General features: G+C 38.7%; 1 protein-coding gene across 5 annotated transcripts in view; it reads right to left on the bottom strand.

The window, feature by feature from the left end:
• The window catches only part of CEP41 (centrosomal protein 41), a 44728-nt gene extending 19002 nt beyond the window's left edge, over nucleotides 1-25726 (bottom strand). For 2 of the 5 annotated variants that reach the window (XM_057733653.1, XM_057733655.1), the window contains exons 1-2: nucleotides 25623-25723; nucleotides 12091-12154 (exon numbers count right to left, since the gene is read on the bottom strand). In XM_057733653.1, the coding sequence (XP_057589636.1) occupies nucleotides 12091-12154; nucleotides 25623-25655 (97 nt within the window). In that variant the 5' untranslated portion in view covers nucleotides 25656-25723. Of the gene's footprint in view, nucleotides 1-12090; nucleotides 12155-13060; nucleotides 13276-25083; nucleotides 25122-25622 lie in introns of those variants that run through there. The other 3 variants (XM_057733658.1, XM_057733654.1, XM_057733659.1) reach the window with 3 other exon arrangements.
• Between the last annotated feature and the right edge of the window lie 295 nt (nucleotides 25727-26021).

Genomic DNA, 26021 nt, shown 5'->3' with positions numbered 1-26021 from the left:
CCTCCTCCATTTATCCCCCCATAAGCTTTTTGTGGGGAAGATATGCAGAGGAAGAGAAAGAAGCAATGACCTCTGAATGTGCTGGTCTAAAAAGTGCCGTTGTGCCTACCCAAGCAACCCTTTCCTCTTCGCTTAATCTTTGTGGTTTCCTTCTCTCTCCTGAACTTGGTCTTCCACTATTCACGCTGATGTTGCAGCCTGAACTAGACCACACAGTCTGTACACCAGTATTCACCGTGGAGTTGATTTGCTGAGAAACAACAGCAGATTCCCATCATTGTGGAGAGTCCCCAGCCCTCATGTCTTAGGGCCTGGTTCTACAACACTAGGTTCTAGCCAAGGTGGTTTGGAGAGTTTTCATGCATTAAAACTGGGCCAGGATCCTTCTGGTTTCCGAATGAACTAAAGTCTGGTTCTCAAGCCAGGGGCTATTAATTTTTACTGGGCATGCTTTGATTTGATTCAGTTCAGCACAGCAAGCTCTATCTGGCACCTAAAAGGTATAGTAAAAAATGGAAAACATTCAAAATAATTTCTTATTTCTAATATTGTGCTCCTAATTTTTAAGCCTTGAGAGGAGCTAGTCAGCTTCAGTCACTACTTCGGAGAAAAGAAATGCTTTCAATTACTGGCATGAACTGATGTTTTCAAGCAATATTCTGAACTTTTCTTCATGTTCAGGTCAGAAGCAGAGAAAGAAAATCCTTGCTGTGAAACCTAAAGTACATTTTCAAAAAACAACTTACGTCATTTGTTATTATTAAATCTTTATCATGAATTCACCATGGAATAAAATTCCACTGAGTTAAAAATTTTTTTTGGTCTGAAGACACACAGTCCCCAGATCAGAACCAAAAAGCAAGACTCAGTGTAGTCCTGGACCCAGACCTTATCCTTCCAAAAGCTCAGAGAGACATGACAGTAGTCACAGCTGCTCAGAAGGCCTGAGGCTTCTCAAGACAGACACTGAGAACATCCCAGAAGAGGTCCAAGTAGCACCAAAGACCCAGATTAGAACCAAATTTGATCTTTTCTGGGTTCTTCAGGCTGAAATGGACCTGAGATGTGACCAGATCTCCACAGTGGAAACCATGAATCTTCCCAGACTCACATCCTCTCCCCTGCAACTCTGCACTTGGGTGGGAGCTCGACTGGTCAGTGCTGGGGTTAGAAGACAGGGCAAATGGTGTGCTGTTCAGCGTCCTACAGTCTTATTCTTAAGCTATTTTACATAGGAGTTTCTGGTTATATGTTCCCGAGTCCCTTACAGTGCCAGGCTGTTGATGTGGCAGTTAGTTTCTTTCGGCTGGAGAAGCTTCAGGCCTCCTTCCAGAATCGTCAAAAAACTGAGGTACAAAAAGGATTACTGACTTGTCCAGTGACACAGCAAGTTAGTAACTAAGTCAAGATTAGCATTTCCAACCTCCTGGTTTCTAATATGGCTCAAAAAACACATCACTTCTAGCTGTGCTGTTTTAAAAACATGATTTCACTGTGAGGTAAACATGTAGGAAGTGTTACTTCCTTTATAGTAGCAGGTGGGAACCATTTTATGCTCTAAATTCCCTAAGGCATACTATGCATGGAAAACAATAGCCAACCTTATTATACAGTCTTTATTATTAAAACATTGCATTTCCGATCTATAGCAGTTTCTACTAACAATGTGTCTAAAATCCATTTCTCAGTGAGTTATCAACATTTTCGGAGTATTTACACAGCACTTCATCATTGTACCAGCAGAGCCTCACAACAACCCTGTGAGGTAGGCTGTCATTCCTACTGATTGCTTTTCCCGCTAAAGGAGAAGGCAGAGAAACAAAGTCTTTTGCAGAGGTGTACAAATACTTGGCAAAATTAAGAATAAATCCAAGAGGGCTATTGATAAGAAGCTCTTTTCATTACAGCCATTCATTCTCTCCAAGTAGGAGGGGAAAAAAGAAAATGGAGGATTTCTGTATTGCTTCAATTGGAGAAATGACTAATCGAAACAAAAAAAAATCCCTAAAAATGATTTTCGAAAGTATGAAAAGTAGTATTTTACCACACTTCCTATACTGCTTATACCTTAACTGAGCAGCTCATCTTACTGGATCTAATTTCATTTGAAAACAGTTTTTTGACTACCTTTTAAAAAGAGTACAAATGAATCAATTCTATAATTAACTTATTTATAAACATTTTTGTTTTATATAAAAGGAGCCTAAAAGACAATCAACAGACTAACTTTTTAAAATTAAAATTACACATTACTGCCAGATAAATTTTCCTAGACAAGACTTTGATTAAAAAAAAAAAGTCAGTGGCTCCCCCATTGCTTACTGACTAAAGTTTAAACTCCTTGCTCTACGGCTGAAGGCGCCAACATTTTACCTACCTCTTCAATCTTGCCTTAATTACTAAACTTGACAAACTCTCTGTTAGTCTTTGGTTCTCTAACATGTCACCTTGCCCATGTAATCATAATAGCTCATCCTGCTGGGAGTGACCTTTCCCTCCTCTGAACTTCTACAGCACTCCGCTTACCACTCAAAAGGCATTTATCATTGTACTGCCTTATTTGTGTGCAAGTCTTATTTATCTTATCATACTGAAAGCCCAAAACAACTATTTACACACACACACACACACACACACACACACACACACAGAATATCTTTATCCTGTCCATTGTCTAGTGTAGGAGGCACTCAAAATATATTTGCTAAATGAAAAACACTATGAAGATCTACTAGCTGAAGAATCCTTATAATGAATTATATTATAATGTAAATAATCACACCCCAATTTGGTTTGAGTTTTTGGATAACTGATTTTCTCTAAGCTGTGCACAACTTGATTTATATATAGTACATACATGATACATACTATTGAAATGACCTATACTATTTCAGGACACAGTAACCTAGAAATGTGTAAGGTGGTATTTAGCTTCTATTTAGTTTATAATTTAAGTTGCAACAAAAGATATATAAAAAAGTTTTACAACTGGAATCAAGAGAAAGAGACAACTCAACATATCAATAGTGCCAAGCAAAGATAGAGCACAATCGAAGAACTGACTCATTCATTAGATTTTTTACCTTTGTTTTCCTATATAATTTAATAACATTATTTGTACTGAGCCAGTAAGAAAAGCAAGTGATTTTGAGCAGCAGTAATCTAAAGTGGGTAAGATTTATAAGGCACAAACTCAGTTGCTAAGAGACAATTCCATTGCTTTATTTTTCTTCAATATTTCCCTCCTCTACAGAGAGTTCTTTTGGCTCAGATGGAGCAGAAAGCGTGAAAAGAGGCATACTGGTCCTTTGTTAATCTCAATAAGTTATACGAGTGCATAGTGCTTTCTGGTTTGTAAAAGGCTTTCACATACATTTCTTCCTTTGACATAAGAAACAGAATTAAATACCAAATAAAAATGAAGAGTACCTAGTCTATAATGAGTTTGAGTGCTTAAGATCAAGGCTATTAGCAGATATTCAGGAAAAGTAAAGACTAAGAAGAAAAAAGGAAATGACTATTTCGTATGGAGATAAGAAAAGTAAGGTGAATTTTTAAAAAAATAAAAAAAGGCTAGAGAAGACTGAATGGAGATAGTCTACAGAATTTTAGAAAGCTAAAGAAATTCAAAATTAGATTGAATATAGATTGAAATGAGAGAATAATGCCAGCAATGAAAGAGTGTAGGAGACTAACAGAGAGAGCCCTGTGGTTTAGAAAGTGTCCCTTAATCAGCCTGCAGTGCTACAGAGCAGAAACCCAGAGAGGGTGCTTGAGAATACACAAGAACCCTGCAGTGGAGACTGAACAAAACATCAGGGATTTCATCGGAAGCATAATCCATTCACGGCACAGTCTGGCAATGCTGGGGAGCTGGTAAGATACACTCAGGCACCTATGGAACAAAAGAAATATTTGAAGTTCAAAATAATTCTGATATTTCTAGCCATGGCTATACACTGGTGTTTGAATTTATAAAAGAAGTAGCATCAGAAGGATAGAAATAAAAAATTATCTTTACCCAGGAAGAAGATATCAGTCTTTGAAGCACTCAGTAGAAGGTGATTTGGGTGAAGACAGGAGATGCCACAAAATTCTTGATTTCTTGTGATTAACTTTGAATTGCTCACTGTTTGGTAAGAAAAGATTAAAGACCCATCTCTTTAGCCTAGAAATGAGAAATGCTCACTCATTCCTGTGCCTATTGCCACTGGTCTGACTGCAGAGCTTAAAATCATACCACAGACAGGAGTTCCTTACTTGTAGTTGACCTTTAAAGTCACTCTGGTGTTTTCACAACCAGGACTCCTCACACTTTTCACCTCGTGGCAGGCATATATAAGTGATAATATTGGGACAAAACGCTGAGGCTGGGCTGTCTCAGGCCCTGATGGCTATCCAGAGGACCAAAGGGATCTGTATCCTGGCTCATAACCCACAGGCCACTGTACCGAATACACAGGGAGGTAAGTCACAAAAAAGAATAGAAAAAAAATTTATATCTTTCCCTTAAATTGACTTTAAAATAATTTCTAAATCTGAAACAAAAAAATCAAACACTAGAATTAGATTTCTCACACACTGACTTTAAAATATGTTGTTTTAAGCAATGAAGCATACTCTGGCCCTTCCAAAGGTATTATAAACCTAGTTTGAGAGACTTCTGCTTTCAGAAAGATGAGGTAGATGTACTTTTCTCTACTCTTTCAGCTAAGTACAACAAAATCCCTGGACAACACACAAAATGGGAGAAAATATTTGCAAATTATACCTCTGATAAGGGTCTACTATCCAGAATATATAAAAGAACTCTTATAACTCAATAATAAAAAGAAAAATAACCCAACTAAAAAACCAATGATATGAATAGCCATTTCTCCACAGGAGATATATAAATGCCAATAAGCACATTAAAAGGTGCTCAACATCATTACTCATTAGGAAAATGCAAATCAAAACCACAATGAGATACCACTTCACACCCACAAAGATGACTATAATCAAAATGATGGACAATAACAAGCACTGTTGAGGATGTGGAGGGAAAAAGAGCCCTCCTACACTGCTGGTGGAAGTGTAAAGTGCGGCTGCTCTGGAACACAGTTTCACAGTTCCTCAAAAAACTAAACACATAGTTAACATCTGACCAACAATTCAACTGAAAACATATGCTCACACAAAAACTTGTACACCAATGTTTTAGCAGCATTATGGCCAAAAAGCGTAAACAAACCAAATGTCTATTAAATGATAAGTAGATAAATAAAATGTGAAATAGTAATATAAAAGAGTATTGTTTGGCAATAAAATGGAAAAAAGTATTGATACATGCTATAGCAACGATGAACCTTGAAAACATTATGCTAAGTGAAAGAAGCCTGACACAAAAGGTCACATATTGTACGATTCCATTTATATGAAATGTTCAGAAAAGGCAAACTCATAGATACAAAAACTAGACTAGTGATTACCAGGAACTGGTAAAAGTAAGGAATGGGAATGATTGCTTTGGGTATGGGATGACAAAAATATTCTGCAATTAGATAGTGGTGATGGTTTCACAACCTTGTGAATGCACGAAAAATGTCTGAATTGTACATTTTTAGACGTTGAATTTTCTGATACGTAAATTATATCTCAATTTAAGAAAACATACCAATTAGAAAAAAAGATTGAATGAAAAAAAAAACCCTAGATGGGATAAATTAAGAGTTTGGGATTATCAGATACACACTGCTATATATAAAATAGATAAACAACAAGGTCCTACTGTACAGCACAGGGAACTATAGTCAATGTTTTGTAATAACCTATAATGGAAAAGAATCTGAAAAAGAATATATATTACACATATAAAAAACTGAGTCACTTTGCTATACACCAGAAACTAACAACATTATAAATCAACTATACTTCAATTTAAAAAAATTCTGGACATTATATATAAAACAGATATAAGAAGACTCTGATAGGTGGAGAGAGGAAGGCAGACTGGTTGCGGACCTCAGAACCTGAGGAATGACATAATGGTTGAGTTACCGGGTGTTTGTTTGTTTGTTTGTTGCCTCATATACCCTAGACTTGGAGCTGAAGAAACCAGAAACCCAGAAATACCAACAAACAGACTCAAAAAAATCCCAAACAAAAGCCTGCTGTCTCCAGTCGAAGGATGGCCAGCAAGACAGAAAACGATTAGATAATTACTGCCTTATTCCAGCCACATTCCACAGAAAAGTTATATCCTACCCTTACCTGCCAGCAAAGGCCAGATGGGGAGCCTTGATCTCCATCCTTGCTGGGCTGTGATGAGATGCCATCAAAGTACCAGAAAGAGAAGAAAGAGGCTGGGGCTGAAAATGTACTCAAAGATATAATTGCTGAAAACTTTTCAAATTTGGCAAGTGATATAAACTTAAGATTTATATAGAAGCTGAGTAAACTCCAAACAGGACAGACCCAAAGAAATCCACACCAAGATATATCATAGTTAACCTTCTGAAAACTAAAGAAAAAAAATCTTGAAAGCAGCAAGAGAAAAATGACACTTTACCTATATGGGAAAAACAATTTGAATAACAGGAGATTTCTCATCAGAAATCAGATGGCCAGAAGAAAGCAGCACAATATTCTTCAAGTGCTGAAAGAAAAGAACTGTCAACCTGGAATCCTATACCTAGAGAAGATCCCCTTCAGGAATGAAAGAAAATCAAGACATTCTCAGATGAAGAAAAACTACGAGAATCTGTCACCAGCAGAACTATCTTAAAGAATGGCTAAAGGAAGTTCTCTAATTAGAAAGGAAAAGATAAAAGGCGTCTTAGAACATCAGGAAAAAGGAACGAATACACTAAGCAAAACTATGCTTCTTTTCAACTGCCCATGGAACATATACCAAGATAGACCTGGGCAATAAAATGAACATCAATACATTTAAAAAAATTAAAATATACAAAGTACATTCTCCAACCACAATGGAATCAAACTGGAAGTCAATAACAGAAAGATAACAGGAAAATCTCCAAACACTTGTAACTAAACAACACATGTCCAAATAATCCATGGATCAAAGAGGAAGTCTTAAGGGAGGCAAAAAGATACACTGAACTAAATGAAAATGAAAATTCAGCATATCAAAATTTGTGAAACACAGCTAAAGCAGTGCTGAGAGAAATTTATAGCACTAACTACATGCATTAAAAAAGAGGAAAAGTCTTAAATCAACAATCTAAACTCCTACCTCAAGAATCCAGAAACAAGGGCAAAATAAGTAGAAGGCAGCAGTAAACAATAAAGACAAGAGCAAAATCAATGAAATTTAAAACTGAAAAACAAAGAGAAAATTGATGAAACCAAAAGCTGTTCTTTGAAAGGATCAATACAATGGACAAACCTTCAGTGAAGAAAAAAAGAGAAAAGACACAAATTACCAACATCAGGAATGAAACAGGAGCTATCACCTCAGACATTACAGACATCAGAAGGATAATAAGGGAACACTACAAAGAACTCTACGCATATAAATTTGAAGGCTTGGATGAAATGTACTATTCCTCTAAAAACATAAACCCACAACTCATCTAATATGAAACAAACAATTTGAGTATCCCCATAACTATTAAAAAATTAAATTCAAAATTAAAAACTCTCAAAAAAGAAATCTCCAGGCTCACTAGTTTTAATGGAGAATTCTACCAAATGTTTAAGAAAGAATTAACACCAATAATATATAATCTCTTCCAGAAAACAGGAGCGAACACTTCCCAATTCATTTTATAAGGCCAATATTACAATGATACTAAAACCAGACAAAGACAATCCAAAAGACAAACCAGAAACTACAAACCAATGTCCCTCATGAATATAAACACAAAAATCTTTAATGAAATAATAAATTGAATTCAGCAATATATAATAAGAATTATACACCATGACTAAGTGAGTTTTACTCTATGGATGCAAAACTAGTACAATAGTTAAAAATCAATCAAAGTAATCTATGTTATCAAACTAAAGAAAAAAACCATATGATTATATCAGCTGATGAGGTGAAAGCATTCAATAAAATTCAATAGTCTTTCAGGATAGAAACTCTTAGAGAAATAGGAACAGGAGAAAGCTTCCTCTACCTGATACAGCTAACATTATCCTTAATGATGAAAGAGAATGCTTTCCCACTAAGTTTGGGATAAAGATAAGGATGTTTGCTCTAACCACTCTTATTTAACATAGTTCTGGAGGTTCTAGCCAGTACAACGAAGCAATAAAAGGAAATAAACACATACATACCAGAAAGGAAGAAATAAAACTTCCTTTTTTTAGATAACATGATTGTCTACATAGAAAAGCCCAAGGAATCTACCAAAAAAACTTATCCTTTACCTAATAAGTGAGTTTAGCAAGGTCTCAGCATACAAGATAAATATACAAAAATAAGCTATATTTCTATATGCTGCTAGCTAATGAACACATAGGCACTAAAATTAAAAATACAATACCATTACAAATCAACCGGTTTGCAAGGCAGAAATAGAGACACAGATGTAGAGAACAAACATATGGACACCAAGTGGGGAAAGCGGGGAGGGCTGGAGGGGGAATGAATTGGGAGATTGGGATACCAAATTGTACACTCTTAATATATGCAGTTTATTGTAAAAAATAAAAAATTGAAAAAAAAATACAATACCATTTATAAGTATACAAAAGAAAGGACACACTTATGTGTAAATCTAACAAACGTATAGGATTTATATGCTAAAACTATACAACACTGATGAAAGAAACAAAGATTCAAATATACGGAGACATATAGCATATTAATGGACTGTAAGACTCAACATAGTAAGATGTCAGTTCTCCTTAAATTGATAAGACAGGTTGAATGCAACTCATCAAAAGTACAGCAATATTTTTTGTAAATGTAAACAAGATTGTTCTAAAATTTGCATGGAAAGGCAAAAGAATTAGAGTGGCTAAAATAAGTCTGTAAAGAAAAGTGGGAATAATTAGTCTAACCAATTTTAAGTATTCAATTTACAGGTATTGGCAGAGGGACAGACACATAAATCAACAGAATAGAATAGAGAACGCAGAAATAGATCCACATAAATATGCCCAACTGGTTTTTGACAAAAGTGAACATACAATTCACTGGAGGAAAGGTAACCTTTTTGACAAATGGTGCTAGAGCAATTGGACATCCACAAGCAAAAAGTTAATCTAAGTTGCACATTTTATACAGAAATTATCTCAAAATGTATCATGGACTTAAATCTAAAACCTAAAATATAAAGCTTTTAGAGAAAAGCATGACAGAAAATCTTTGGGACCTAGGCTAGGTAAAGAGTTCTTAGACTTGACAACAAAGGCATGATTGATAGAAGGAAACACAGGTATACTGGATTTAACCCAAATTAAACACTTGTGCTCTTGGAAAGATCCTGTTAGGAGGGTGAAAAGACAGGCTACAGACTGGCAGAAACAACTTGCAAGCTATGTATCCAACAAAGGACTGGTAGCTAGGATATATAAAGAACACTCAAAATTCAACAATTAAAAAGCAAACAATCCAATTAGAACACAGGCAAAAACATAAACAGACACTTCACTGAAGAAGGTACACAGATGGCATATAAGCACAGGAAGAGATATTCAACATCATAAGTCACTAGCGAAAAGCAAATCATAACAGCAATGATATGCTACGACACACCTATGAGAATGCCTAAAATTAAAAATGACTACACCAGTGAATGCTGGTGAGGATGTGGAGAAACTTGGTCACTCATACACTGCTGGTGGGAATGTAAAATGGTCCAGCCACTCTGGAAAACAGTTTGGCAGTTTCTTAAAAAACTACAAACATAACTGTCATACAATCTAGAAATTGCACTTCTGGGTACTAATCTCAGAGAAATGAAGACTTATTTTCACACAAAAGTCTGTACACAAATGTTTATAGCACCTTTACTTGGGTTAGTCAGAAAGGGGAAACAATTTGAATGTCCTTCAACGGGAAAAATGGTTAAACTGTGGTGCATCGACACCATGGAACACTACTCAGGAATAAAAGGGATGAACTACTAATACACGCAACAACCTGGAAGAATCTCCAGAGGGTTTGCTGAGGGAAAAATCCAGTCCAAAAGGTTATATGCTGTATGATTCCATTTACAGAGCATTTGTGAAATGGCAAAACTATAGAAATGGAGAACAGGTTAATGGTAGCCAGGGGTTAAGGAGCCGGTGGGTGTGGAAAGTGGATACGAGGGATCCTTGCAGTCGTGGAAATGTTCTGATCCAGACTGTACTTATCAATGTCAATACCATGGTTGGAATAGTGCAGTACAGTTCCGCAAGATAAAAGGATATAGGCAATTACTTTGTATTATACAAAGCAGATATAAATATCTCAATTTCCAAAAAATTGAAATTAATTTCAGATACCATTATTGAGTCAAGCTTTGGTTATGAATTGAGGAACTGAAGAGAAAGAAAAGGGTTTTCATTCACAAAATTCAATTCAATTTCCAGGAGAAAAAAAAAATGAAGTTATAGACAAATTTATATATCTGAAAAAGACCTCATCTCCTACAGATTTTAAGAAGGTTCCAAAAGAAATGCATTGGGATTGCCACATATACATTACTAATAAGGAAAAAAAAATCAAATTGTACACTTTAAATATATGCAGTTTATTATATGTCAGTTGTATCTCAATAAAAGTTCTTAAAGGAAAAAAATAAGAAATGCATTAAGCAGTCTTTAAAACGTTATCTGTACTGCTCGGAGAAAATATGGTATTTTTTAATCAAAGTACTTCCCTCTCAGAATAACTTATTCCAGAAGGGTGGGCCACAGTTGCAATTAAGGGGAGATAGGTAGAGATACAGGAGCTGAAGGCATTTGTGATAGAAGAAATGAGGCTGGAGGAAATACTGGGACAGCGAGGCCGAAGTGACAGTACACAGGACTCCACACCAAGTCTCCAACATCGACTTCCTCATCCTGCACACAAGTCCTAGTTCTATCTCCTTTATTGAACTACAAGTAAATCACATTATCTCTGGACGAAAATTTCCTCCTCCTCAAAGACAGAGATAACATTTTTTACCTCCCATCAAACAGGATATTTGCAAGGATAAATATCTGTACAGCACAAAAAATGTTTGAAAGAAAGGTCCCAAGAAAGTGTCTGCAAATGTGGTTCATTTAAAACATTTAAGTCTATTTTATTTGGGGAAACATGCATAAGAGAAGACAATAATTTTGAAGGACACTGGAGAAAAAGACAAAATGAATGAGATTTAAACAAAGTCAATGTCCCAGTTGTCTTGAGGTTACTGGTAGAAAATTCAGTATTGCTGAAGGCATGTGGTACCCCTGTCCACTAGCAAAACCATCTTAATAGGATGGATTTTCCACAGCAGACTTTAAGAGGTTGAAAAAAACTAAACAAACAACCAAAGTCTCACAAGACTGTAAATCCACCAGGGATCTGGGGAGTGGTTTTCATCATGACACTGAAAAATGTCAACAGCATGGAAATAAGCAGTAATGCACTCTTAAATTTCATTTTACCTGAATTGTAGCACTAATTTAATTTTGTCTGGTATTTTTAGTTACTCATTCAAGTCTGTCTGCCTCCACTTGATTCTAAGCTCTTTGATTGCAAAAAATCACAATTCACACTCATCTTTAAGTGTCCCATAGCCCATAACTTTGCATGTAGTTGCACTCTGCAAATATGGAATTGAACAAACGTGCACAAGTATAATCTATTACTCCCAGTTTTAAAGAATATACTTAAGGTGTTCCAAAATAGAGGCTGATGTCCTGATATTTATCAGTCACAGTCCTGCAACTTATTAAGCAGATTTTATCAGTTTCTCAATTTATAGTAAGCTCAATTATGTGAATGGAGATTTTTAATGATAATCTGAAAAACAGCTTTCTGAGCCCAGAAAGACATCAGCCAAGATAGCAAGAAACTTTTAGCTATGATTTATACCAGGCATGACACACTGCTTTTTGTCAATAATCGGCTATTAGATTTTTTTCTTAAGTTTTAATTTTCTAATCCTTACTCACCAGTGTCTAGTCTTGACTTGACATGCTGATACCTTGGGTTTTGTGGTATCCTTTTGGTCAGATACTAAAAAATAAGAAAATTAACAAAGAATTGGGTTAATATAAAGTTAAGGGTGGCAAAGTTGGGAAAGAGACAAGATACTTTAAAAATTAGAAGAAATGCTAAAATTTCATTGAATTTAAAGATGGAAGGAGCTCTATAGGTCCAACTGTTCCTTCAGATAGGACTCTTCACTACAGTGTCTCCACAGGTGAAGATGGTTATCATGTTTCTGTCAAAACATTTCCATATTTTGTCAAAATAATCTCATAGCGCTATGTAATTAGGGAAAAAGCTCTTAAAAATTATTTCCAACATTGAGCCAAAATTGATCTAATTTCCATCCAGTCCACTGGTACAACCCAGAATAAGCCATTCCAGCCTGCCTCAAGCAATCCATTAAAATAACCAAAGGCAGCTCTCTTGTCCTTTTTAATTTTACTCTTTATATGATGGTATGTAGGCCATCTTCTCTGGATACCCACCAGATTGTATCCACCCGTCCCTTAAAAAGTAGCACGCAGACCTAAGCACAGTGCCCAGATGTTGCCAGGTCAGGACCTGGTTTGGCAGGCCTTTCCTGCTGCTTGCCTCGAGTCTGAAGCTCCACAGATGTCACCACGATGGCATCTGCTCTTGGGGCAGCTGGGGTATATCATGGGTTCAGGGAAAGTTTACAGTCAGCAGAAGTTTATGTCAGGTCTCCGCTGTCCTATGCTCTGGTAATAAACTCTGAATCCAAGTACAAGGCATGTACCCATATTAAATTTCAGTGGCATTTTCAAAAGCCATTAAGTGAGGGAAGGCTAATGAATAAAGACATTACAAAATACAGATTTCTTGCTCAGACTTTTTCCTGGCCTACAAGTATGAAGAGCTTATGTTCAGTAACAGGTAGCTGTGGAATATGAAATTAAAACTGAGTAATACCTTTCCAGCTTCATCTTCTGCCATTCTCCCACATGTTCCCAAGCTGAAGTTGCCCAAATGTTCCCCAAATATGCCACACTCACTCAGGTTTCCAGTCTTAGCAAATGTCTGCCTAGAACGCCCTTCCTCAGCTTGTCCATGGGTAAAACTTCACTTCCTCTGCAAAGCTTTCCAAGGTGGAATTAGGTACTTGCTCTCTGGTTCCTCGAGTACTAACACCCTGTACTATTGTTTACATCTTGAGCTTCTTCCCTAGTGTAGGATTTCCTTGAAGGCAGGGATAACTTACTCAAATTTGTTTTTCCCCAGGACCCAGCACATGGTGGGCACATTTACTGACATTCGACCAATAAACGAATACCTAGAATGAGGATTATATTACAGCAACTACTTAGTTCCGTAGAAGAGAACATCAAACTTTAAACCTGTATCACTTGCTCTCGGAAACACAGTTAACTACAGCACATCCTGTTGGAGGATTGAAAAATAAATTTACATATTAAAATACCTTTTCAAGTGACCCACAAAGCATAAAAAATTAGGGTACACTTCAGTGTCTTACAGACTATTGGTTAGAGTTTTGGATTTCAGAGACTAGGAAGAATTTTTAAAAACTGGGGTACCTACTGAGCATTATCAAAATTTAATTTTGACAAGGACATAAAAAAACAAAAACAAAGCAAAACCTCACAACTACCATCTGCTATTTTAATACTTAAAAAATAAGAAAGAAAAAAAAAACCCAGATAAAAAGGTCAGTCCTTTAGTGGTATTAAAAAACTCATTGATGTTATCTGTGTTTTTCATTTCACTCCAGGCAAGTAAAACCTTTGTCATGGACACTTAGCATTGGTCCTCAGAAGTGGACCCCTGAGCTACTTTATCTTGAGAGAAAGGCTGGAAAGCTCCTTTCTCCATCTGATCAGTAAGCGACCAGAGACTCTAATGCCAACTCCAGCTCCCTCTTAGAAGAAGACAGAGAAGATTCTTAAGTGAGAGAAGGAAAATATTCAGACTGAAAAGGGGGACTGTAGGATGAGTTCTGCAGAGGGAGACAATATTATGGCAAAACAAAACAAAAACAAAAAACCAAACAACAACAACAACAACAAACGAGGGGAAAACGTGCCTGGTAAATTAAGAAAAGCTAAAACTAGAATTTAGTTATCTTAGGCTAAGGGATTTTCTTTTTTCTCTGCCTTTCCCTTTTCTTCCTTTGTATTATTATAATTCCTTTCTGTATTTTTATAGTTTCTATATGGTGTTTCCTGTTTTTACTTTTGTTTTGTTTTTCCCACTAGTTTCCTAGCAAAGCTTCTTTTGAAAGATTCCAGGCTAGTCTCTGCTGAACCAAGGGGATTTGTCCATACCTCAGCCAACATAGCTAAGAAGTGAGGGTGTCTCTGGGGACCAGGTGTGGTGGCAGCAGAAGGATGGGGGGAGAGTGCGGACAGCTGCAGTCGCTGAGCTCTTCCCGCCCCCAGCTTTCCCTTACATAGACTGATGAGAAATCCATATGCTACAGTACAAAAATGTAGTGTTTCTTTCCCGCTTTCCCATTTTGGTCCAAATTCTTGTTCCTGACTTTCTGGTACCAACCATAATGTAAAACTGTGTTCCACTCTATGCACTGCACAACAGAGTTTATGGAAATGCCAGACTTTTTTTTCCTTAAAATCCTTGCTTTGGGGGTGACTGTTTCTTGACCCACTGACCAACTAGCTTTTTTTCAATTACATAAACAGGATGGCATGGTGGAAAGTGAAAAGAGCTGAGAAAAGCAGCTGTTTCAAGGAGGACTATTCATTCATTCAACAAAGCCTTATTGAGCACCAACCATTCATTCAGTCGACATTTACTGGGTGCCTACTAGGAGTAAGCAACCGTGCTGAGGACACAGAGGTAACAAAACACGTTCCTTGCCATCCAGCTCTCACTGATGCTGGGAAGAGAGATGAGTGGACAGATGTCACCCTGCATGATGAACAAGCAGAGGGAAGCAGGGGGTGCCACAGGAACATGTAAGACTGGCACCTAATCCAGACTAAAAGAATCAGGTACTATTTCCTGAGGGGTACCTTCTGAGCTGGAATCTGAGGGCTGAGAAAGTGAGTCAAGCTAAAGGAGTAGTGGGTGGGAGCTAAAGGGTTCCTGATAGCTGACAGATCTGGAGGATAGCGGGCAATATGGGGTCAAATGAGGCTGGAGAGGCAGGCAGGGGCAGAGCACAAAGGGCCTGTATCCACGCTACGAAACTTTTAGATTTTATCCTGTAGATCACTGTAGATCCTGTAGGTCAAACGGGCAATTTTGCTCCAACTCATGGGGACACTTGTCAATGTCTGGAGACATTTTAGGTTGTCAGAACTGAGTGGTGGGTATGCTACCAACATCTACTAAGTAAAGGCTGGGGATGCTGCTAAACATTTCCCCCCAACCCCCCAAAAGAATTTGCTGGCCCCAAATGTCAACAGTTCTGAAGTTGAGGAACCCTGGTGTCTGATGGGAGTCGCTGAGGAAGGTTTAGGGGGAAGGGATGGGATTCTATTTCCATTTTAGAAAGATCACTCTGGCAGCACTCTGGAGAACTAACAGGATCATAGTCAAGAAGGCACAAAGATCAGGTAAGAGGTGGTGCTCAGAGGATCTGTGGTCCTAAAAAAAAGTGGCAGTAGAGATGAGGAGAGGGAGACAATTTTAAGAAGTCTTTAAGATATAAAATCTTTAAAATTGACTATTGTAACAGGGGGAGGACAGTGATACCATTCCCCAAAAAAGGGATTTAAGGAGGAAGCATATATTGAAAAATATGATGTGTTCTGTTTGAGGCATTTTGAATATGAGGTAACTGTGGGTTATCCAAAATGGAAGTGGTAAGCTGACTATCAGGGGGTTCTGGAAATCAGGAGAGATTTCTGTACTAGAAAGAACAAGATTTGGGGTTGTTGGCATGTAGGCAGCAGGGGAAGCCATGGGAATGGACAGAATCACCACTGGACAGTGTATAGGCTGAGGGAAAAAACCCAGCAGTTACGGTCAGGTGGGGAAAAGCATTGTGGGTGAAACGCAAGAGGCCAGGAGAAAGTGGGTCATGAGAATTAAAGAAGAGTTTCAGTAAGAAGAGAATGGCCAACAGTGATCGATGCTGTCAAGTCAGAGAACAAGAGGTCAAATATGAACAAGCGAACAAGAATGCAGGTCAAGGAAGAGAAAACAGAAAAGTTAATTTGGATTGAACGAACCAGGACACTGTGGATGACCTTGGTGGCTGTGGTTACAGTAAATTGACAGGAGCAGAAGCAAAAACAGCAAGTTGAGTGTATGAGAAGGGAGGATAGTAGCCAGATGGTCTTTTTTGCCCCTTCAAAGTTGCTAAGGAATAGTTTTTGTTGTTTGAAGAAATGAGAGATTTGAGGATTTTTATAAGCTAATGGGCTGGATAAGAGGTTGCAAATGAGGCAGGCAGATATGAAAACAAGGGAGTGGGAAAGGATGAGGCCCAAAGCCCAGGTGGAAGTTGTACCTTTGGATGTATAGTTAAGATAATGAAATACAATAGGTGGTCATGATGACGTTCAATAGAAGCAGGGAGAAAGCTGAGAAAGTTCACGTTTGTGGTATTAGTATAGGCTCTTTGAAAGCAACCAAAAATGTCAGAGGCCCTGTGAGGGCTTACATCTCTAGGGAGGGTCAAAAATAATGCCCTGCCTGTCTACCCAGCCCATCCCTGCTCTTCAACCTCTAATCAGCTTTCAAGACCCAGCACAAACACATCTTCCAGGAAGATTCCTCCTCTGAGGGGCCCAGTCAGGTACAAATGTTTTCCCTGCCTGGATTGTCACAGTACTTTGTACCATTTACACCCCTCACTGCCTGCACTTGGGACAGAGACTCTACCTCTGTACCTGCTGCAAGGCCTTGCACCAGCGTGAGAGCAGTAAGTACCACCAAATGGATGTAGATGGTTCTGAGACTTGAGCAACATGCAGTGTGCATGCCAGTGCACCATGGGCAGCACAGACATCAAGGGCATGGGGAACCTGAAACAAAGAGATGCTCTCACAGTGGGGGTGATAAGGGAGACTGCATGGAAAAAATGGCACTGGAGCTGTGTTTTAAGGGTTGAACTTCTGTGGATAAAAAGATGGGGGAAGGGATGGAAAAAGTATTCTAAGTGGATCAAATTATAATAGCAAGGCCACATTAAAAGCATGTTTAAAGAACAGCAAATTGTTCTATTTGCTGGAGAAGATCCAACAAAACAACAACAACAACAATAAAGGTAATTGCCACTAACATTTATTGAGCACCTAACTATGTTGCCAGGCACTCAGCAAAGCATTTCTCTCCATTATCTCATTTAATCCTCACAACCACCAATAAGGTAGATACTAGTATTATTCTCATTCTACATATTAGGAAACAGCCACAGGGAGGTGGAGTGACTTCCTGAGGTTAGCTGGTAAGAGTGGTAGAACCTGGAATTAAACTGGGCAGTCTGGCTTTAGAGCTTGAACTCTTACACACCCTACTGTGCAGCCTCATTTAGGCAGGGGTTCTGAATGTGGGATCCACTGATGGGCTTTAGGAGGTCCATGAGTCCCATGAAACTGTATGTAAAACTTTGAGCACATGTACATTTTTCTAGGGTCCTTGACTTTCACCAAATTTTCAAAGGGGTCTAATAACCCCAAAACATTTAAGAATGGTGGGTATATGGAATCCTGTGCTGTAAGGATGGACATAGATACATAGGCACCAGGTGGAGATCCCTGAATTTAGGCTGAGGGTCTGGACTAGGCCCTGAAGACAATGCAAGACACTAGAAACACTGAGATATGAGCCACACAGTCAAAGGAGTATTTTGGCAGATTACTAAGATATGCAAAGTAAGACCAGGCTTTGTGAATACATGGATGTTGGAGAAGAAGGGAGAAGAATGAGAAGTCAACAATGGGATTTTCCTGAAAGAAAATCACTAAAAAATGAGGGAGACTGTCTGAATCACAAGTCATTCAAAAATGAATGAGCTTTTCTGACTTCCCACTTCTTTTAAAATGGAACTCACAAGGTTGTTCACGTTAAAATTGCAACGTATGTAATAAGATTTACATTTAAGGACTAAAAAAAAATTCCATTATATATTTTGTTCAGAATTTCTCTACTTATCTCATTTGTGTAAAGAGGAAGTCAATAAAATGAAGGGACTAGGTGTCAATTTTAAAAGAGTTTTTTTTTTTTAATGGGCATTTTAATGTGGTCTAATTCTACTGATCTCCAACACCAGCCTTGACCCATGTGTGCACGTGCAGTGGCCCCTACTCTGCCAGCAGCTGCCACCTGTGGCTGACTGTATTCTTCAATTGGCCACAACAGAATTTCCCAACCCACTTACACTGTGATGTTGACACTCCTCCCAGTGAGGGGTGGGAGCCTGTGTTCCTTCCGCTTGAATCTAAATGGGGCTGTGACTGATGGAAGTGATGCCATATGACTTCTTAGGCTAGATCATAAAAGACAATACGGCTTCCACCTGGTTCTTCTGGGACGCTTGTTCTTAGAACCCAGCTCATGCTACGAGGAAGGCCACGTCACATGGAAAAGGCCATTTGTAGGTGGTATAGCTGACAGCACCAGCTGAGTTCCCAGCCAACAGACTATATCAGCAGCCTGATGTGAATGAAGAAGCCTTCAAGATAACTCTAGACCCAGCTTCTGTCTGTCCGCAAAGCCACATGAGAGAGCCCAAGTAATTGCCTAAGTGAGCCTAGTCAACCTCCAGAACTGTGAGCGATAATAAATAAATGACAATTGTCGCTTTAAGCCACTAAATATGGGGGAGATTCATGACAAACCAATATATAATTGGAATGCCATCCCACCCTTTTTACGTTCTAGTTCAGCTCCTGTTTTTTGTTTTTGTTTCTCGTCATGCTGTGCAGCATGCACATCTTAGTTCCCGTACCAGGGACTGAACCCCTGCCCCCTGCAGTGCAATTGCAGAGTCTTAACCATTGGCTGCTAGGGAGGTCCCTCTAGCTAAGCTCCTTGGAAAAAAAACAAGACTATACCGAGTAACTGCATCTTACTCCTCCCTCCATTGCAACGTGGCTACCGTCCCCATCATTCTCCTGTGGTTCTCTACTCCTCTACTGTGGTTCGTTCTGCTCCTCTACTGTAGGAGCTAGCCAATGTCAGAGATCCCCTAATTGCTAAATATAATGGCTACTTTTCAGTCTCTACCTTACATGACCTTTCTGTACACTGTTATATAGTCCCACCTTCTGTTTTCACTTGGCTTCAGTAATAGCTCTCTCTCTCCTGATTCTTCAATGACACACGGGTCATTCTTCTGTCAGCCACTTAAACACTGTGTTCCCCAGGATTCCATCTTTTACTCTGTAGGTTTCTCTGTGGGCCATTTAGGTTTAATTCCATTTACATGCTTCTAATTTCCAAATAGTGAACTCTAGCCTTGACTTCTTCTCCCAGCTCAGATATATTCATTTACTTATCTAACAAATATTTAAGGAACAATTATTGTGTGCCAGGAAGTGGCACAGTACAGACAATGTCCCTATCTTATCTTCCTGTAAGTATGCCAGAAATAAACAAGCAAATAAAATAATTATAGATCATGACCTAACATATGAAGATAACATATTGAACAAATGCATCTAATTTCACTTCCTTCCAAAACCTCAGTAAAACCTCATTAAAAGGATACTATATTAAGGACATAAAGCCCAAAAGAGAGAGAGTGGGAGAAGTGATAACAAGTGATTTCTGAAGTCTAGAAAGCACATCAACAAGTGAAAATGACTTTATGGACTCAGGAAAATCGAAGGGAAAGCCAAGAAAAATTCTTAAAAGGCTCAGGAATTGACAGCCCCAGTCATCTCCAGAATTGGGAGTAAAAGGAGTGACTGAAATAAGCAAGATTGGTTGAAGGCTGAATGAGAAGCTATTGGATCTCCAGAACCTTCTCCCTCTGTGCCACTGGGTGATTGCCCTTCCTCCACCAGAGCAGATATCTATAGATTTATTCCCTGGAAAGGGTTTCTGGACTGGGGGGGGGGGGGGGGGGGGGATCTCCAGACACAGAGAAAGGATATCATTACTGAAAATAGGGGTAATTAAGTGAATGATGCATACTAATGTTGAAATTTAGCCCCTAACCTTAATTCCTCCAGGAATTCTACTAGGCTTTTACTCTCAGGAGACGAGAGGAGTCCTCTGGAGAAAATGACCAGCCTAAGAGAAAAGAGCTGAAGATACAGATTTGGGAAAGGGAGTTCCCAAATCATGGCCCAGCGAGATCTTCTGGTGATTAAGCTCACCATCAGCAAACTCCTCCCAAATATACAGAGATCTCAATCACCTTTTTTAGTCTCCTACTCAAAAACATAAATTAACAATTTAAGATTAAAAGAAGTTTGAGAGCATTTCTATGGCCTGAATTATGTCCCCTCAAAATTTGCATTTTGAGGTTCAAACTCTCAATGTAACTGTATTGGAGATAGGGCCTTTGGGAGGTAATTAAGGTTAAATGATGTCATAAGGGTGTGGCCCAAATCCCATATGATTAGTGTCCCTATAAAAATAGACACCAAAGAGCTCATTCTCTTCTCTCAAGTGCACAGTGAAAGAAGGGGTCATCCAAACACACAGCACAAAAGTGGCCATCTGCCAAGCCAGAGGAGAGTTTTCACCAGAAACTAAATCAGTCAGCACCTTGATCTTGGATTTCCCAGCCTCCAGAACCATGAGAAATAAATTTCTGTAGTTTAAACCAACCATTCTGTGGTATTTTGTCATGGCAGTCCAAGCTGACTAATAAAAATGTCACCAACAAAACAAGAAGAAAAACAGCAATATGGAGGAAACTGAGACTATGTAGGGAGAAAACATATTTTAAAAAGTTATCATTAGAGAAATAAAAACACATATCTACACAAAAACTTGTACAGGTATACCTTGGTGATATTGTGGGTTCTGTTCCAGACCACACCAATACAGCAATTTTTGTGATAAATTGAGTCACACAAATCTTTTAGTTTCCCAGTGCATATAAAAGTTATCTTTATACTATACTGTAGTCTATTAAGTGTGCAATTGCATTATAGCTAAAAAAAAATGTATGTATCTTAATTAAAAAATACTTTATTGCTAAAATATGCTAAGCATCATCTGAGCTTTCAGCAAGTTGTAGTAGTGACATCAAAGATCACAGATCATCATAACGAATATAATAATAATGAAACAGTTTGAAATATTGTGATAATTACCAAAATGTGACACAGAGACAAGAAGTAAGCAGATGCTATTGGGAAAATGATGCCAACAGACTTGCCTGATACAGGGTTGCACAAACCTTCAATTCATGAAAAATGCAGCATCTGCGAAACGCAATAAAACGAGGTATGCCTCTATGAATAGTCCTAGCAGCATCATTCATAACAGCCCCAAAGTGGAAATAACCCAAAGGTCCATCAATAAAAGAATGCATGAATAAAATGTGGTATATCCGTGCAGAGGAATATTATTCAGTAATAAAAAGGAATGAAACACTGAAGCATCATACAACATGCATGAACCTTTAAAACATTATGAAAGATGCCAGTCACATAAGACCACATTTTACATAATTCAATTTACATGAAACACAGAGAGGCAAATCCACAGAGATGGAAAGTAGATTAATGGTTGCCAAGACTGAGGGGTGGGGGAATGGGAGAGACATGAGAGGATTGGGGAGTGGTGGCTAGAGGTTACAAGATTTCCCTTGGGGGTGATAAAAATGTTCTAAAATTGATTTTAATAATGATTGCACAACTCTGAATATACTAAAACCACTGAATTGTATACTGTAAACAGGTGGAATTATGCTATGTGAATTATATCTCAATAATGCCATTACCAAAAATAAATAAATAAAAATATAAAAAACTTTTGCTCTACAATTGTACCAAGTACTTAGGTAAGAGTTAAAAGAAAATAATTAAGTTGAGCTATATTTTTCTGACATGGAAAGATGTTGAAGACATATTGTTAAGTAAAAAAGCAAGTTAAAGAACCATATGAACAATGTTATAACATTTGTGTAAAACAAAACCGCAAAACAGAACTCTCTCTCTCCACACACATATGCAAATGCATACAGAAAGTTTTGGAAAAGGTAACTAGGCAAAAAATGATAAATAGTGATGTAGACATTATTTATAAAAATTTATAAATAGTACAGAATAAAAATAAAGACAGAAACTCCAGGAAAAACAACAGGCAATAAAAAAGAAAATGTAACCCTACTGATCAACGCTCTGGCAGCAATCAATATTTACAGTCATAGGAAAAATTCAACTGTAAAAAAAAAAAAATTCCAATTTGAAATTAGGCGAAAGACATAAAGAGATATTCTACCAAAGATTGATATATGGAGGGCAAATGAGCAGATGTAAGAATGTTCAACCTCAGAATCAATTAGGAAAATGCATATTAAGACCATGATGAGATGTCACTAAACACCTATTAAAACAACTAAAATAAAAATTATTTACAATACTAAATGTTGCCAAGAATGTGCAAACACTGGATCTCTCATACACTGGTGTTGGGAATGTAAAATGGTATAGCCACTCTGGAAAATGGTTTGGCAGTTTCTTAAAAAACTAAGTATAAGGTTACCATACAACCCAGCAACTGCACTCTTGGGCATCTATCCCAGAGAAATTAAAATTAATGTCCACACAAAGAACTGCACCCCAAAGTTCATATCTCTATTTGTAATGGCCCAAACAGAAAACAACCAAAATATCCGCATTAGTTGAATGGTTAAATAAACTGCCATACATCCATACCATAGAATACTAATCAGTGATAAAAAGGAATGAACTATTGCTACAAGCAACAACTTGGATGTGTCTTAAGGACATTATTCTGAGTGAAAAAAGCCAGTCTCAAAAGGTCACATACTGTATGATTCTATTTATGTAACATTTTCAAAATGACAAAACTACAGAAATAAGAGGACGCATTAACAGTTGCCAGAGGTTAGATGGTGAGGGGGAGGAAACTGGACGTGACTAGTAAGGGGTAGCCTGCGGGAGATATTTGTGGTGATGGAATAGTTCTCTATCTTGATTGCAAATGACACACTTGCAAATCCTGATTATATCAAATCTACACGTGATAAAATAGCCTCAAACTATACACACATATTACAAATGTCAAATTTCTGGTTTTTATATTTTACTTTATTTACATAAAATATAATCACTGGGTGAAGGGTACATGGGGCCACTTTGTACTATTTTTGCAGCTTCCTGTGAATTTATAGTTATTTCACAATAAAGGATTTTTAAAAGGACTTCAGAGTCCAAAACAGAGTTCTTAAGAATTAAAAACATGATGGCAGAAATTAAAAACTCAATAGAGGGATCGGAAGATAAAATTAAATCTCTCAAAGAGAACAAAAAGACAAAGATGTGGAAAACAGGAGATAAAATTTAAGAAAATTAGGGAACCAGTCATATAGAAGCAACATGAGAATAATGAATTCAAGAAAGAGAGGATGGAGGAAATAGAGGGAAAAAGTCAACAACAAACAATTTTAAAAAATTTTTACAGAATAGAAAGACATGAGTTTCTGGTGCCCACAAAATAAGTGAAAATAGACATATAGCAAGGAATTTTTTTGTGAAATATCATAACACTGGTGAAAAAGAGAAGATTCTGCAAGCTTCCAGAAAGGAACAATCAAGTCCCATACAAAGGAACAGAATGGCTTTGAACTTCTCCACAGCAAAAACTGAATGCTAGAAGACTACAATGCAATGTTTTCAATATGCTGATGACTGCCAACCAAGAAATCTATGCTTAACCAAATTCTCAGGCAAATAAATATGAAGGTAGAATAATAACATTTTTAGACATGCCTAGCATTATAGACATAAATTTAAAATATTTATTTCTTATGCACTCTTTCTCAAGAAACTACTGGCAATTGTGCTCCATGAAAACAAGAGAGTAAGCCGAACATCTTCATCCAGGGCACAAATGTACAACCACACAGGGCATGCCTACTCCTCTACCCCTACACTCCTAAGACTATTCCCCCTCTTTCTTCCATGTTTCTGATCTCATTAATGGCATCAGCACCAATGAGTAGCCCAAGCTGGAAACCCAAGTCATCCATCACACTCTCATTTCTCAAAGCTAATCATTAAGTCATGATGATTTTTATCCCCCTAAGTATTTCTCTCTGTCCCTAGCTCCATGGCCTTACTTTAGGTCTATATCATAATAACCACCTAACCAATCTCCCTATCCCCAGTGCTGGCCTCCTCAAATCCATCCTCCACAATGTGGCTACAACCACTGCCTAAAATGCAAACCTGACCATATAACTCAGCTCCTTAAAACTTCAAAGCTTCTCAAATTCTGACCTGTATGCAAGATAAATAAGCAGTGATCAAACCACTACTCTCCACACCTACCTCCCCCACATCCACGGCAGACATTACAATGGGTCATGGCACTCCCTTACAGAACCTAAACTCAGCCTCACAACTTTCTCAACAAAGCTCACAGACATCCACCGCGAAAAGAAACAAGTTGCAACTCCTGTTCACTAAAAGGCCAAGAACGTTGGCAAGGCACAGAAGGCCCTTCCTGACTTGGCTCCTGCCTCTACAAGGAACTGTCCACTTCCATGTTTCACACCTCCTTAACTTGGCTCAAGCTGTTCTCCCTGGGACGCTTCTTCACCTGGCTAGTAACTTGAGATTCCAGACCCTCTCCAGGACTGATCTCTCACTCCCTCGGTTGAGTCCTAGCTTTCTTCTGTGCTCTCCTAACATCTTCTTCCCCAAACACACTGGACTCAAATTCTGTGTATAAGTTTTCCTCACTCGACTGAACTTATTAAAGGACAAAAAGGCCTTGTCTTATTCTCTTTGTATTTCTAGCACCCGCTGCACTGTAGGGATCCAGTAAACATTTGTTGAGATGAAATGACCACATACATTTGTTGAGATGAAATGACCACATACGCAGCAGGGCACTGGGGGTGAAACAGACAAGAAAATAAAAGGTCTTAATCGAAGAGGAGGTAAAGCTAATGTCATATTTTGCGTCCTTTCCAAACGTCTTGGTCGGCTTATTCCTGCTCTTTCTGTATCCCCATAATCAGAAATGATGGCTCCTTTGATTTTGCTCCTTTAGTGTTTCGGGCTTCATCCAGATGTTACTTATGTTTTTTAACTGCCACTCCTAGACTGTAAGCCCTTTGAGGGAAGGGACTTATGTCTTCATGCACTTTGCCCCTTTTGGCGACAAATACGGGAAGCCTGTGCGGGATAGTGGCGGGTCGCCAAAGGATAACGGCCTAGGCTCCGCGTCCCCCAGGCCCGCCCCGCCTTCCTCCCCTCTCCAGACCCCTCCTCACGCCGCCGCTTCCCGCCTTCCGGACGGCGGAAGTCGCTGGCTACTCTTCCCTGCCCACGTGGAGCCTTTTCCGGTGCGCCCGCCCCCTCCGATTCTCCGACCCGGACCTGGCCCTCACCTCAGGATTCCCAATGTGCCTCCGGACAGACATATTTGCTCCAACCGACCACGCTCGGGGTTCTAGCCTCACCCGTAGCCTCTAACCCTAGCTTCCTACCCCCACAACCGAGCTCAGCCACCTCCCTACAACCTCTTCTCTGATTGGTCTACCTTCCCCGGCCAGCCAATGGATGCCCTGTTTACTCTCCCATTGCGGGGTCAAAAGAGAGTGAGACTCCGCTCAATGGTTGTCAAGGGCAACGCGGGACGCCGGCTGCTGAGGCCCTTTGTGCCCTAGGCTGGGCCTGCCCCCTCCAGCCTCTGCGCGGGAAGAGGGGCGCGCGGGGAGGGGCAGGCTGCTGGCTGCGAGTGAGCGGCTGCGGAGAGCTCGAGCTGGGAGGGGCTCGAAAGCGTGGAA

Source organism: Hippopotamus amphibius, chromosome 4, assembly GCF_030028045.1.
Source record: "Hippopotamus amphibius kiboko isolate mHipAmp2 chromosome 4, mHipAmp2.hap2, whole genome shotgun sequence".
NCBI lineage: Eukaryota > Metazoa > Chordata > Mammalia > Artiodactyla > Hippopotamidae > Hippopotamus > Hippopotamus amphibius.
Note: the sequence above shows the minus strand (reverse complement) of the source record. Positions and strands in the feature narration are given on the sequence as shown.